Raw genomic sequence first — 13876 nt, forward strand, 5'->3', positions numbered from 1 at the left:
TTGTCTTAAGTTATAGCATTTTATAAAAGGTGTAAAAATTACAATGCTTTTAAAAGTCCATCAGTTGTTGACAGGCCATTTATGATTGACTTACATGTCCAAATGAAATTAGCTATGGTATTCTTTATATGGTAAGAGGTTGGGAAACTGATATTGTGCATCAGTTTTATGCTTATACTGCTGGATGTATTTTATGTTGTGTCCCATTGTTTAACCTTTTGCACTGTCAATTAACACTCTCCAGCCTGAATTGGCAAAGCAGTATAGTCAGTTAATAAGTCTGCACTAATTAATAATTGTGTGTGATTCTTACAGTACCTGCTGCACACAGCTGCTTTATAGTATGAAAAGCCCCATCATACCGGGCGGATAAACGCGTCATTTGCAGGAAACAACGTCTAAGGAATCTTAATATTGAATAAAACTATGAATGTGTTATCCATGTAACGGGAAGAAACTCAGCTAACTGATCTTTTTAATTTTATTTTTTTTTAAAAACCCACAATGCTAGCACTCAGCCTCTGAATTATCCACGAGCGAAAAAATGTAACCTAAAACGGCACTTAAACTCACTCATAACTCCCTTATTACTTATCCTAGATGCACAACCAACCACTCATTTTTGGTGTCCTGGAGACACTGAATCTAGTGGTGCCCTCCTCAACACTCAGTGATAAACATTTGCGACGCTATAAACGAAAGCGTACATCATAACATGTGGAGCTAAGTAGCTAGAAACGCTAACATGGCTTACCTTGGTCAAAACTGGTCTTCAATGGCATTCAAACGATAAAAAAACGATACTGCAGTTAATCCATAGGTTCATCCTATGTATCTGTGCCTTCTTTGAAATTATTTCTGATAATCCATAAGCAATAAAACTGCTTTTTAGTTTCCAAACTCCAGAAGGAGAAAATCTGCAAATCTAGTTTCATTTCTAGACGCGCAGCCCCCACCTTTTCTCTTTACAATGAGTGTGTGTGTGGGCCTCCCCCTTCGATTCTATTGGCTCTAACGGTCAGAAAGGTGTGTCAACGATCCAAATCGAGCAAGGGGGGCCAGAGATAGGTCAAATCCACCCAAATGACCCCAGAAGTGGGGGTTTTTGGCTAAATCTCCCTAAAAAGGTCACATTTCACTTGTTTTGCATCAATCTTGATACAGGGTACTTATTATATGTTGTACTTTGGATTCCTAAAGCTTTTAGTCTACTAACCCATCATCCAAGGGTAGTTTTCACTATCTGTAAAAAATTATTTTTGGACGGACACTATAATTTACAGTTTTTTACTATGTAAAATCTGAATTTTCTTTAAAATAAAAAACATTTATATTGATTCTGACACTTCTACATCCAACTCACAGATGTAACCTTGCTTTGATAAAAGAAATTATTCATATAACCCTTTTAGAAGTTAAGTTGTAGTCATTTGTTTTGGGCATGTCATTTTCGAGCCTGAGACCTGAAAAACAGGCTCAGGGCTTAACAGGTTAAGGGTTGGTCATTTTGAAAAAAAATAGCAAGAGTACAGTAGATTATGAAATTACAGAAAAAACCCAGCCCAATGTTGAAAGCCCAATATCACAAATGTTACATTTGTCTCATTGGACTTTACAGTTTGTAAAGAATATGAATACGAATGTGACATGTTCTGTCTTTGGACCCTAACATTGGACAAGGAAAAACTTCCAAAGAAACCCCACAGTTCATGGGGGGAAAATTGAAGAAACCTTAGGGATACACAGAGACAATTACAGGCTACATCTCCAGCTGGTCTCAGAGCAGCCAGGGCCAATCTTTCCTGTGGCATCCGTAAAGCCAAGCAGCAGTACACCTGGAGGATTACAGCTCACTTCAGTGACAGCAGAGACACACTGAGCCTGTGGCATAGTATTAGGACAATAACGGATTACAAACCACTACCACAGACCTGTGACAGTGACACCTCTCTGCTGAACAACCTCAACGGCGTCTTTGCACGCTTTTAAGCACGGAAAAACACACCTGTGCAGAAAACCACTCCTCCTCCCAACGACTAGGCTATTTGTCTGTCCACAGGCAGTATGAGAAGCACACTGTTAAGGATTAACACCCGGAAAAAGCTTCTGGACCTGACAACATTCCTGGTCGTGGGCTAAAAGACTGCGCAGCTGAGCTCACAGATGTCCTCACAGACATATTCAACATCTCCCTGAGCCAGGCTGTTAGTCCCTCGTGCTTCAAAGAAACCACCATCATACCTTTGCCAAAGAACTCGTCTCCATCCTGCTTCAATGACTACCGCCCTGTAGTGCTGACTTCCACCATCAGTACTACGAGAGGCTAGTCCACACTCCCTGGACCCATTTCAGTTTGCATATCGAGCTAAGCGGCCCACTGAGTATGCAATCTCCTCTGCTCTCCACCCAGCACTCACCCACTTGGACACAAATAACTAATTTGTCAGGATGTTGCTTTAGCTTAGCATTCAACACAATCATCCCCCAGCAGCTGGTTTGCAAACTAACAAACCTGGGCCTCAGCACCTTTCTCTGCAACTGGCTGCTGGACTTCCTACCGGCCAGACTGCAATCTGTATGGGTCGGCAACAACACATCGGACACCATCACGGTGAGTACGGGGGCCTCCCCAGGGATGTGTGCTCAGCCCCTTGCTTCATTCTGCTGTCCCACGACTGCTCAATGTGGGGGGAAAAGGAGATTGTTGTCTACTTCAGGAGAACCCACACCCAACATCCCCATGTGGTTTTTTTTATTTTAATTTTAATTGTTTATTTGAACCGGGACAGTGCACATTAATGAACATTTTAGTCCATTTTAGAACAACCTAGTCCTATATGCATTACATTAATGCACACAATGTTCATACTGCTTACTGCACATATTTCTTGTTTAGGATTGTAGGAGATCCGGGGCTTAGCCCAGGAGTTGTTGAGTGGGGGGGTTGGTGCAGGGGTAATCATCTGCAAGTGCTATTTTTTACAAGTGGGGAGCGGACCGAACATCCTTTAGGGGGGTCGTCGCCTCCTCTAGGGGGTTCCGGGGGCATGCTCCCCCGGGAAGATTTTTTTTTTTAAATATTGAAGTTAAAAGCATCAATCTGGTGCACTTTGAGAGCAAAATTAAACCTACCTTAATAATACCTTAAAGCGGACAAAAGGCACTGGAGAACACTTATTCATTAACACCCTTTAATGAAGCAAACTAATGCCTTAACACACTCAAATACAGTCAGCAGCTGGTTGAAGTCACTTCAGATCACTGATCCAGGGAACATGCCTCACATCCACTGAAAGAAGAAAATATAAAACAAAATTAAGATTGACCATATCATTAATATGTAAAACAATAAAATAAAATGCATCTTATTCTCTTACAGTACATGTGATCCTGACTGGCACCTCATAAACTTCAGAAGTAAATAAGAAACATGAAATGTATCTTATTCTCTTACATGTGATCCTGGCTGGCACCTCTGCTGTCTTTTACTGCTCTGTTCTTCACTCCCTTCTTCTAATCCTGTTTTCTTCTTTTAGTGTCATAAAAGTAGACTGAGGTATGAAGGGTTAACGTTACATCTTAGGATAATTTTGAGTCATGTTCTGTATACATACTAACATATAAGGGCATACTCCATGTTTACTAGCTATAACATTAACGTTACATCACTCTTGTTACATCACTCTGGCTGACTTGTTACTCAGTCAGCCAGAGTGCAGATATCACCTAATGGCTAATGCCTGTTATTCACTTTAACGTTAGAAAACCAGCAAAGTAACATTTCAAATAAGATTCACAAACCTGAAACATCATCCATTTGAGTGTCGCCCCGCTACGGTCACCCCGGATCAAAAGACAGCTTGGGTGCACCGACAGAGCGGTCAGCTCGGACACTCTTTTGGCCGAAGTCAAGGCAAGTAGCAACGCTGTCTTCCATGACAGTGCTTTCAGGGAGGAGAGCTCCAGAGGCTCAAATGGTTCTGTGACCAGAGCCTCGAGCACCAACGGCAGGTCCCACCGTGGGGCGGAGGCGTGCACTACTGGCCGCCGCCTCCTGACCCCCTGCAAAAACCGCGCCATAAGCGGCTGACTGAAGGCTGACCTGCCTCCAAATCCCTCATAGCAGGACGAAATGGCTGCTGCATACACCTTAATTGTGGAATGAGCCAATGTCCACCAGATACTGGTGGACAGGGCGTCCACCAGTATCTGTAAGTAGGTAAGAATAGAGCCCAGCGTGCATGACAGAGGCTCTAGACTCCTTCCTTCACACCATCGTCGGAATCCTGCCCACTTTGGCCTGTAACAGGCTGTGGTGGATTCTGCCCTTGCTGCTTGGATAGTCTGAATAACGTTGTCAGACAGCCCCACCTGTCTCAGCCTGTCCCTCTCAGGAGCCAAGCCGGGAGAGGTTGGCCCAGAGTGGGTAACGCCCCTATTGCACCTGCTTCCTGAGACAGCGCCCCCCAGACCTGAGGAATAGCCCAGGGCTGGCCCACCATCATCTGTGTTACCCCCGCGTACCACGGCGCCAGGTGGCGATCTGGGGCCACCTGGCGACTGACATCTGCTCCCGCCTCACCCTCTCCAGGAGGGGGGGATAAGGTGCAGCGGTGGAAAGGCAGCTTCCTTGGCCATGGCTCGTGTGCAAACGCGAGCCATGGCCGCCAAGGGCGGATCGTCCCACCGGGCCAGGGAGAACCACAGGGCACAGTGGCTGTTGCGCCGATTGGCGGGTGAACAGGTCCACCTCTGCTCTCCCGAACTGAGTCCAGACCTGCTTCACCACCTTCGGGTGAAGCCTCCACTCGTCTGGCAGGGGTCCGCCTCTTGACATGAGGTCGGCCCCCCCGTTCTCCTGTCCCGGGATGTGCAGGGCCCTTAGAGACAACGCAATCTGTGAAACCCACAACCACAGGTTCTCTGCTGCGGTCAACAAGGCTATTGAGCGGACTCCGTCCTGCCTGTTGATGTACGCCACTGTGGTGCGGTTGTCGCTCCTCACTAGCACATGTTTGCCCTGTATTAAGGGTTTGAAGTGCTGTAGGACCAGCATCACTGCTTGCAGCTCCAGGAGGTTGCTGTGCCGCGCCTCTGTCAGAGGCCAGCAACCACCCACAGCTCTCTCTAGGCACGTCCCCCCCCCATCCTGTCACTGAAGCGTCTGTGAAGACTGTGATATAGGAGGTTACCTGCCCCAGTGGAGCTCCCCTCCGCAGATTCTCTGGGGACCCCCAGAATCGGAGGTTGCTGAGGGGGGGATATGGTCATTTGTTCTGGGAATGTCATTTTCGAGCCTGAGACCTGAAAAACAGGCTCAGGGCTTAACAGGTTAACCCTGAAACGGTGTGACAAAGCTCTACCATCCCCCCTCTGTTAACAAGAGATACTGTAGTAGCCTTTGTTGCGGACTCTTTGTTTAAAACGAATTGCCCATTGGAATGTGTGGAGAAAGTCTCCCAAGGGGGATGGGAAACTTCTGACTTTTGTCACATTCCGATGGACTATCGGAATTACATGCAGGGCAGCATTGCTGGTCTGAAAGGGTCTCTGGAAATATCAAACATTTAATTAAAGTTTTAAAAACAGTGACAGGTTAAAATCAGAGGTGGAAGAAGTATTCCGATTATTTACCTAGGTAAAAAGATGTGTTAGAAGCAAATGTCCTGCATTCAAAATTGTCAATAGCCCAAGTGAAAAGTATTATCATCTGAAAGTAAAATTAATCATTATGTTATTAGTATTAAATACATATAATTTGTACAACTTATATTTAGAAATACTCCGTTGTAATTATTGATGCATAAATGTGTTCATCCATTCAATGTGGCATCTGCTATAATGAGGTTAATGTATGATATTACTTAATAATACAACACATTACTGTATAATACGTGATAATGTATCTACTGTACACCACAACAATATTACAAAAAATATACTGCACATTAAAGCAAACTATTGTAAAGGTAAAAGTATGAGCATGAAAAATAAATAAGTGTAAACATTTACATTATTATTATGATTATGTAATATATAAAGACTATATATTATTGAATTACAATTAAGATAATAAGATTAGATATACTTTATTTGATCTAAAATATTATATTTTTTTCGTTATAGTAGCCTGTTGTGGCGATCCAGCATAACACAACAGGAAAGAATGAAACAGAGAGGAATCAATAAAACACAAACACAGATATAGCTGATCAGTAATTATTATTTAGTTGTTGCAACAAACAAACAATAATGGGAAGTACATCACCTGCTGCCACAGCAGCCAATCGCGGAAATACCCCCCATCAGTAGCAACAATCATACAGCAGTGTTTCCCCTACCATTGTCTTGGCGGTGCGCTGCGCCCTGCAAACGGAGCCCCGCGCCCCGCCTGAAATTCAAGGTGTTTTTTTATTTTTTTTAATTAAAAGAAAAAAAATTAGGGCTGTCAGTCGATTAACATATTTAATCGCGATTAATCGCATGATTGTCCATAGTTAATCGCGATTAATCGCAAATTAATCGCACATTTTTTATCTGTTCTAAATGTACCTTAGAGGGATATTTTTCAAGTTTTTAATACTCTTATCAACATATGAGTGGACAAATATGCTTTATATGTTTGTTTATTATCATTTGAATAATGACAAATATTCTCATGAATATTAAACACAACAACCTCTGAACATTACAAATATTCGCCTCAAATCAACCTGGAACCTCTCTCATACAATAATACAGTGTGTGTGTGTGTGTGTGTGTGTGTGTGTGTGTGTGTGTGTGTGTGTGTGTGTGTGTGTGTGTGTGTGTGTGTGTGTGTGTGTGTGTGTGTGTGTGTGTGTGTGTGTGTGTGTGTGTGTGTGTGTGTGTGTGTGTGTGTGTGTGTGTGTGGACACTGTGATGGATCGTTGGAGCTATGTGCAGCTCAAGGCATATATGCTCGAATGGGAGCTGCCTGGACGCTGCAATCATGTTGCGCGTACTATCCGTGCTGAGTGTGCTGACTTTTCGTACAATGTCCCACTGTCTGGCTACCTGCATCAAGTCAAGTGCTCGGCGCAGTTGTCGGCGAAATGTCATTGAAACAGCTCCTTATATCCGTTAGCGCAGCTAGCTAGCACCAGATGCTAACAACAACATCAACACGTAAGGTGTGCCTCGCTCGCGCGAGTCGCGCCACACATACACACTCCCTCCCGGTCCTCCTGATGGCCAGTCCGGGCCTGCCAGTGAGCGTGGAAGTGTGGTCTGCCACAAGCGGGCGGCAGGAGCGAGGCTGACAGCATCAGCTTGTAGATGGTATTTTACACTCGATGCGCTCTGAAACTACGGCGGCCGAGGACAAAAAATACACATGCGTTAATCGCGTTAAAATAATTAGTGGCGTTAATTTTTTTTTGCGTTAACGCGTTATTAACGCGCTAACTTGACAGCCCTAAAAAAAATATATAGCACCAAATTGCAACTGAAGTAATCTATCTATGGTCACTTTTCACATTGAACATGTGCTCTTTTATTAAATAAACTAAACGCCTATGTTATTTATCCAATGTATGTGCATGTTTCAGTGTCCACTGCTTTGCGTATTCACATTCTCCCTCCACTCTGTTTCTGAAGGGCGGGGCTCTGCTCCGCTCCCACACACACACACACACACACACACACACACACACACACACACACAATCAGAGACAAGAGCGGAGGAAAGGAGGAGAACAACAAAGTGTAAAAAAGTCAAACAAATCTGCATTATTGCCCCAAGCTCTGCTGTCTGCCCGTTTGTGTCCCCCCCCCAGTTTCAAATTCGTTTATTATTATTGTTTAACCTCAAGCCGCTATCGTCACGGAGGACACACAGCCTGCCCAGGTGGACGCGCGCGAACGCCACAATGAACGTAGCGTGCGCATTCTAAAAATAGCTCACAGATGGTGAGCAGGTACCGCGGTTTTGAACTACAGTATTGAATTTGACAGAAAACAACAATGAAACGCCAGCAGAAGATTAGTCTAATGAGTTGGGTGAAAAAAAAGACAGGAGATGTGAGTTGGTTTATTCAGTAAATTATCTCAGGATGTTCTGTCTACACCTGTTGATGTGAGGCTAATGCAGGATTTGCTAGCTTGATGCTACCGGCATTTAGCGGCAGTGACTCAACAAATTGCCTCTTAAAATGTATCGTCAGCAATGTATGACAAGCAGACTGCTTGTTTAATGTTAGACTCACACCAATAGCTCAATATGATCATAACACGATTGCTTTCATATCAGAGATCAGATGAGGTGGAGCTGCCTCCAGCAATAGAGGATGAGGCAGAGAGAAGCAGCAGCAGCACAGGGTTGCAGCAGGTATGTTATATGCTGTAGTCAGGTGATTTATATGCATCAATGAAAGGAAGAAGTGTAGGCTACATGATAAGAAGGGAATACAGTTTGAATAAAAGTAATACAGTACAGTGTAACACTGTACTTTATTACTTTTTAATGTACAAATACTTTGTTACTGTACGATAATAATAACAATAATCCACAGCTCCTCTCTGCTCCAGAGGATTAAAAAAAAATTCAAATTCTTTTTTCCAGGCACCGTTGGGGGGGGTACCCGAGCAGCACCCTGCCAAGGCAGTAAACCTAGGGGAAACACTGTACAGCATATATAGCCACTGTAATAAACACACACACATTTTCCCTGAACATGTTTAACGCACACACATTTTATCATGCAGCCTACCACACAAATGTCACACGTTTTTCTCTCTGAAAGCTATACTTGTATATGTTTAAACGTCATCGTCTCATGACATCTTTAGGAGTAGTAAACTAACAAAGGTTAACTGTTCTTATAACCTAAGGCCTTCTCTGAACTTCCTCTAACCTCGGTGTCAGCTCACTTAAAATGAATACATCTATTGATAAATCAGAACGACCATTGTCTCTCTAACTGTGTGTGACCCAACTCAGTAACACACATCATATGGAATACCATGTGATCTTTAATGAATATCTGAAATACGCTGTATTAAACATTCTGCTATAACAAGCCTGTGAAAACCATAACAAATAAGTGATTAAATGCTCTTCAGCAAACACAACTGCAAACATTGCAAACAGACTAAGGCCCACAACACCCAGTTGTCTTTGTGTATTTTTGAATGAAGCGCCATCTCATGGTTAAATCCTGGGCAATGCATCCTTAAATTGTTTAACTGTGAGGTGTTATAAAATTGAACTGTACTCTGGAGACAGAGAACACTACTACACTTGTGAAAAGGCCAGTTTGTGAAAGGTCCAAGTGTTTGTTTTTTTTAAGGTAAAAAATAAACAGCATGATGGGATGTGCAGTACTAGTAGAGAGAAGCAAATATGTGAAGCACTTTTTTGTTAATGTATGATTTGCTGCATATAAGGAATAAAACAAAATCCTCTGTCGTACCATATTGAATTGTATCATTATTTTGCATCGTGTTGAATCACATCGTATCGCATAATGTTGAATCAAATCGTATCGAACTGTATCGCAACAGGGGTGAATCGTATCGTATCGCATTGCCTGGTGTTTCAAATGTATCGTTAATGTATCGTATCGTTGGTAGCGTATCGAGATGCGCATCGTATCGGCCTCAGTGATGGAGATGCACATCCCTATTGCACATATTGTTCAGGTCTGTTTGGGACTGGGGAAGGGGAAGGGGTACATGTGTAATGTGTTGATGTTTGTTGTTGTCTTCAAAAAAATCTAATACAAATATTTCTGCGGGAAAATAAATCATCATATTGGGAGAAAACAAAAACAGGGTCCATTTATACAAAAGATATGCATTACTGCAAATAAGTTTGGGGCATAATTTTCTCTATTGACTGCTTTCAGTGTACTGGCCAACCGATGTGATTTTCTAACTCTAGTGCATAGAAAAATATACTAATCCAATGACCCTGATTGGTCATATCTTTATGACTCTACCCTCTCTGTCTGTTTCTTCAGCGGTTCAACTTTGTGTCTCTGCCCACTGATGTACTGGAGATCGAAGTGAAGGATAAATTTGCCAAGAGTCGGCCAATCATCAAGCGTTTTCTTGGAAAGCTCTCTGTCCCTGTCCAGAGGCTGCTGGAAAAACATGCTATTGGGTAAAACACTCACACACCATATACAGTTATGCAATTAATACTGTATGTGTGGCAGGACTTTGCTTGTCATCAGTCTAAATATTACTCTTATTAGTGTTGATGAATAAAACAAATATATAACTAATACAGTTTTTTTAAACTAATACAGTTTTTTTAAATATTAAAAACTGTATTTGTATTTACTGTATTGTTATTTTACTTGAAGAAGCATGTGAACATACTCAAGTAAAGTACAAGTACCTCAATTTCATTACTTAACTACAGGTCCTGAGTAAATATATTTAGTTACCTTCCCTCATTGTATAAAAAAAATGTCAAGTGAAAGTGTTTGTAATATAATTACTATTACTATCACAAATAGATTTCATTCCAAAATGTTATGCAATGATAAATTGTACCTCTCTTAAGGTGATCAGGGCTATAATTAGTGTGAATGCTGTGCAACAGCATTTAACATGTAACTCAATGGGAGGAACCTTCAAATCCTCTTTTACCTACACCGTGCGCCAAATGCTACTCCTTCCACATACTTTCAGATAGAGACTTCATTCCAACTTTAAAACGGTCACAAGACCTTCAGCTATAAAAATTATTCTTCAGATTTTTGATATCTTTTACACTTATTGAGATATTTAACTTAGTTTGGAGCTTGGCAAAGAGGCCTTTTTCAGATTTTAACATTAGTGTGTATTGCATAGCTCGTTAAGGCTTAGAGTGCGTGATGTCACAGCTAGTGGACGAGAGCTTGAAATTCGCCTTTTTTTGACAACATTGTGAATTTAAGTTTTCTTGACAACATTGTGAATTTAAGTTTTCTTGATGCAGTGGCGAGCCGTGACTTTTATACCTAGGCCCTCTGACCCCCCCCCCCCTTCGGGCCCGGCGCCACGAGGGGGCAAAAGGGGGCATTGCCCCCTCAGCTGTATTCTTTGCCCCCTCACCTTGAGCATCATTCATCCATCAAAAAGTAAAATAAATGTCACAATTATTAAATAATAACTTTAAATAATTATCTTCCCCAATACACGTTAATATGTTTAGATCAGATATGTCTTAATTAATGTTAGCGTGTGTGCTTAGCTGTAAACACAGTCGGATGGGTGACCAAAACGTCCCCGTTTTCCGGGCAAAGTCCCCGTTTTTGGTGGCCGGTAGCCGGTTGAAACTCCCGAAAATGTTCCCGTTTTTGAATGTGCGTTAAAAAACATAGAGCATGTGTGGGATTGAATTTTAAATGAGTTTAGATTTATTGTCCCCAGGGGGAAATTCATGTCCACAGCTCTGTGAAAACAATATGAAATCAACAAAAAATAAGACAGACAACTACTACAATTACATAGCACCACACATGATGGTTACTTGTTATTATTTAGGACTGCCTGTATGGATCAGGTTTTTGCCAAAGCGAGCCCTTTTACTATAATAATAATAATAATAATATGTTGTGTATTATATAAACCGTATTGGTACAATGAGCGACATCTAGTGGCGGATTGTGGAACATTGATTAGATTTTTCTCATGGCAGTTAGACTCTAGAGACAAACCAGGGGACTATATTTGTATTTTTAATCTGTGTCTGTCCATTTGGTGTAGTATTTTATCCAATATTACATTTGGTTTATATATTAGTCACTTTCTTATGAAATGCCAGGTTTTAGGCCTTGGTTTGAACATTCAATCCTGAAAATAATTGTTCTTTAATCCTGACATGACCAGTAAGTAAGTAAATCTGTATAGGAAGAGCAGTTAAAGGTGGGGTAGGTAATTTTGGAGAAACCAGCTCGAGTGCCCTAGTATTTGAAAATACACAGCCGGAAAAAATCTGCCACTTCCTTACAGAGCCCCTCCTCCAACACACACGAACGTGCACATGACCAATGAGGGCACGAGATAAGTTTGTGCACAGATGGAAGGCTGACAGGCAGGTAGGCCATCCAGTTATTTTAGCCGGGCCGGCTAAAATGATTGGTCGTGCTTTTTACAGTACTACGGCTTCCACAGATGACGTTTTTTTATGGATTTGTTGTCAAAGCACTTAAGATATTCATTGCTATCGGGATGTTAAGAGCATTCCATGGAATATAACAAAAAGTGTATCTCGAGCCGGTTTCTCAAACTTACCTACCCCACCTTTAAGTGATAGAGGAGAAAAGGTTATGGTATAATTACAGAGCCTGTCAATTTATAAATTGAGGAAATCAATGTTAGTCTGTTAACCAAAGTGCAGCCATCTATCTATCAACTATCTACTATCTATTATTAAAGATCAGAGGAAAAGAACAGAACGAGAGGGGTAAATCCGGAATAAAAATAAAGAAGCAAAGAGATTGTAGAGCAGTGAGAAGGAAAAAAGCTTGGTGTGTCAATTCATTACATTGCCAGTATTTTTCGTTGTTGTGAAAAAAAAAATCGCCCCCTCGGAATTTTTAACAGCCCCCTCAGTCATTTCATCCTGGAGCCGGGCCTGCCCCCCTTCCCTCGAAAAAAAAGAAGAGTTATTACGTCTCAGTATACTTCAGCGGAATATCAAAACGCATCAATGACAGCGACCCTCTACCACACAAAACAACACCATTTATATAAACACCTATCATGACAGGGCACCCACAGCCAAGTAACAATTACAAATGAATTACGTCGGCACGGCGGCCCACATTGAAAATGACTTAGGCCTACCTTTGATGATCAAATCACTTAAACACAAAGTCCATCCTCCTGTCCTTTTGGATGAAGCACTTGATGGCGGGGTCATGCAGCTGATCCTTTGCCACTCCAGTTTATCATTGTAACTCAATCTTGAAAATGACTCGGTTAATAATTTCGCAACGATGTCATCACTATCACTGAAATGAGCCATCATGAACGAACTTATGCTAATCATAAATCTATCGATCATAAATCTATCGATTTGATTTATGATTCGAAAATAATAAAAGTAGGGTAGACGTGTGGATATTATCCGGCTGAACAAAACGTGCATTTATCTAACAGGTTCGTTTTCCACAGACCTTATTTCGAGCTATTACATCCATGAGAAATCCCATTGCTTACTTCCGGGTTTTAGGAACCCACCACTGCATAAACCTCACAGCGGGCGGAACTTGTCATAAATTCCGCGAAAATCAAGCCCACCCATTTAGAGGGAAGATATGATTGGTCAATTGTACTGTCATTTGACATTACTTTGACATTACATTGAGTTACTATAGCTGGCCCTCTGTGACAACAAGCTCTCCCGTCTTCACAGTAACTCGCAGAGACGGCATTTAACCCTTCACATTCCAACAGAAACTGAACAGGCAGATTCGAAGAATTTATTTCTTTGGAAATGTTATTTTAAATACAATTAAATCAAGTTATTTTGGTAAAACTAATGAAAAATGTAACAAAAAATATATAAAAAATAATATTTAAAACAAAATGTTTTTTTTTTAATGTTTTCAAATATTATTTTTTATAATATCTTAGGCCCTCACAGAGGGCCTAGAGGGCCCTGACGGCTCGCCACTGTCTTGATGGGTCTTATTTTGATTCAATGCAGTGGTGACGTGCTATACAAAATAAGGAGGCCTGGTAGGTCCTTCCCCTGTGAGTGAGAAGCTGGTGAATAGTCAAGGTTTTATGTCCCTTCAAAAGCTAAAAGTAGCAAACTACTGTACAACAAAATATTGCTAAAGTGATGATCATACTTTCAAACGTTTCAATTGTGGAGAAAGTCCTTCTTTTAAATAATTAAAGGCTATATCATATT

General features: G+C 41.5%; 1 protein-coding gene across 1 annotated transcript in view; it reads left to right on the forward strand.

The window, feature by feature from the left end:
• The window catches only part of LOC117479651 (E3 ubiquitin-protein ligase HECW1), a 215454-nt gene that overhangs the window by 119248 nt on the left and 82330 nt on the right, over positions 1-13876 (forward strand). Inside the window, exon 8 of the mRNA XM_034126757.1 lies at positions 9981-10123. Coding sequence (XP_033982648.1) covers positions 9981-10123 — 143 coding nt within the window. The remainder of the gene's footprint in view (positions 1-9980; positions 10124-13876) is intronic.

The sequence above is a fragment of the Trematomus bernacchii genome, unplaced genomic scaffold (assembly GCF_902827165.1).
Source record: "Trematomus bernacchii unplaced genomic scaffold, fTreBer1.1, whole genome shotgun sequence".
Classification (NCBI taxonomy): domain Eukaryota; kingdom Metazoa; phylum Chordata; class Actinopteri; order Perciformes; family Nototheniidae; genus Trematomus; species Trematomus bernacchii.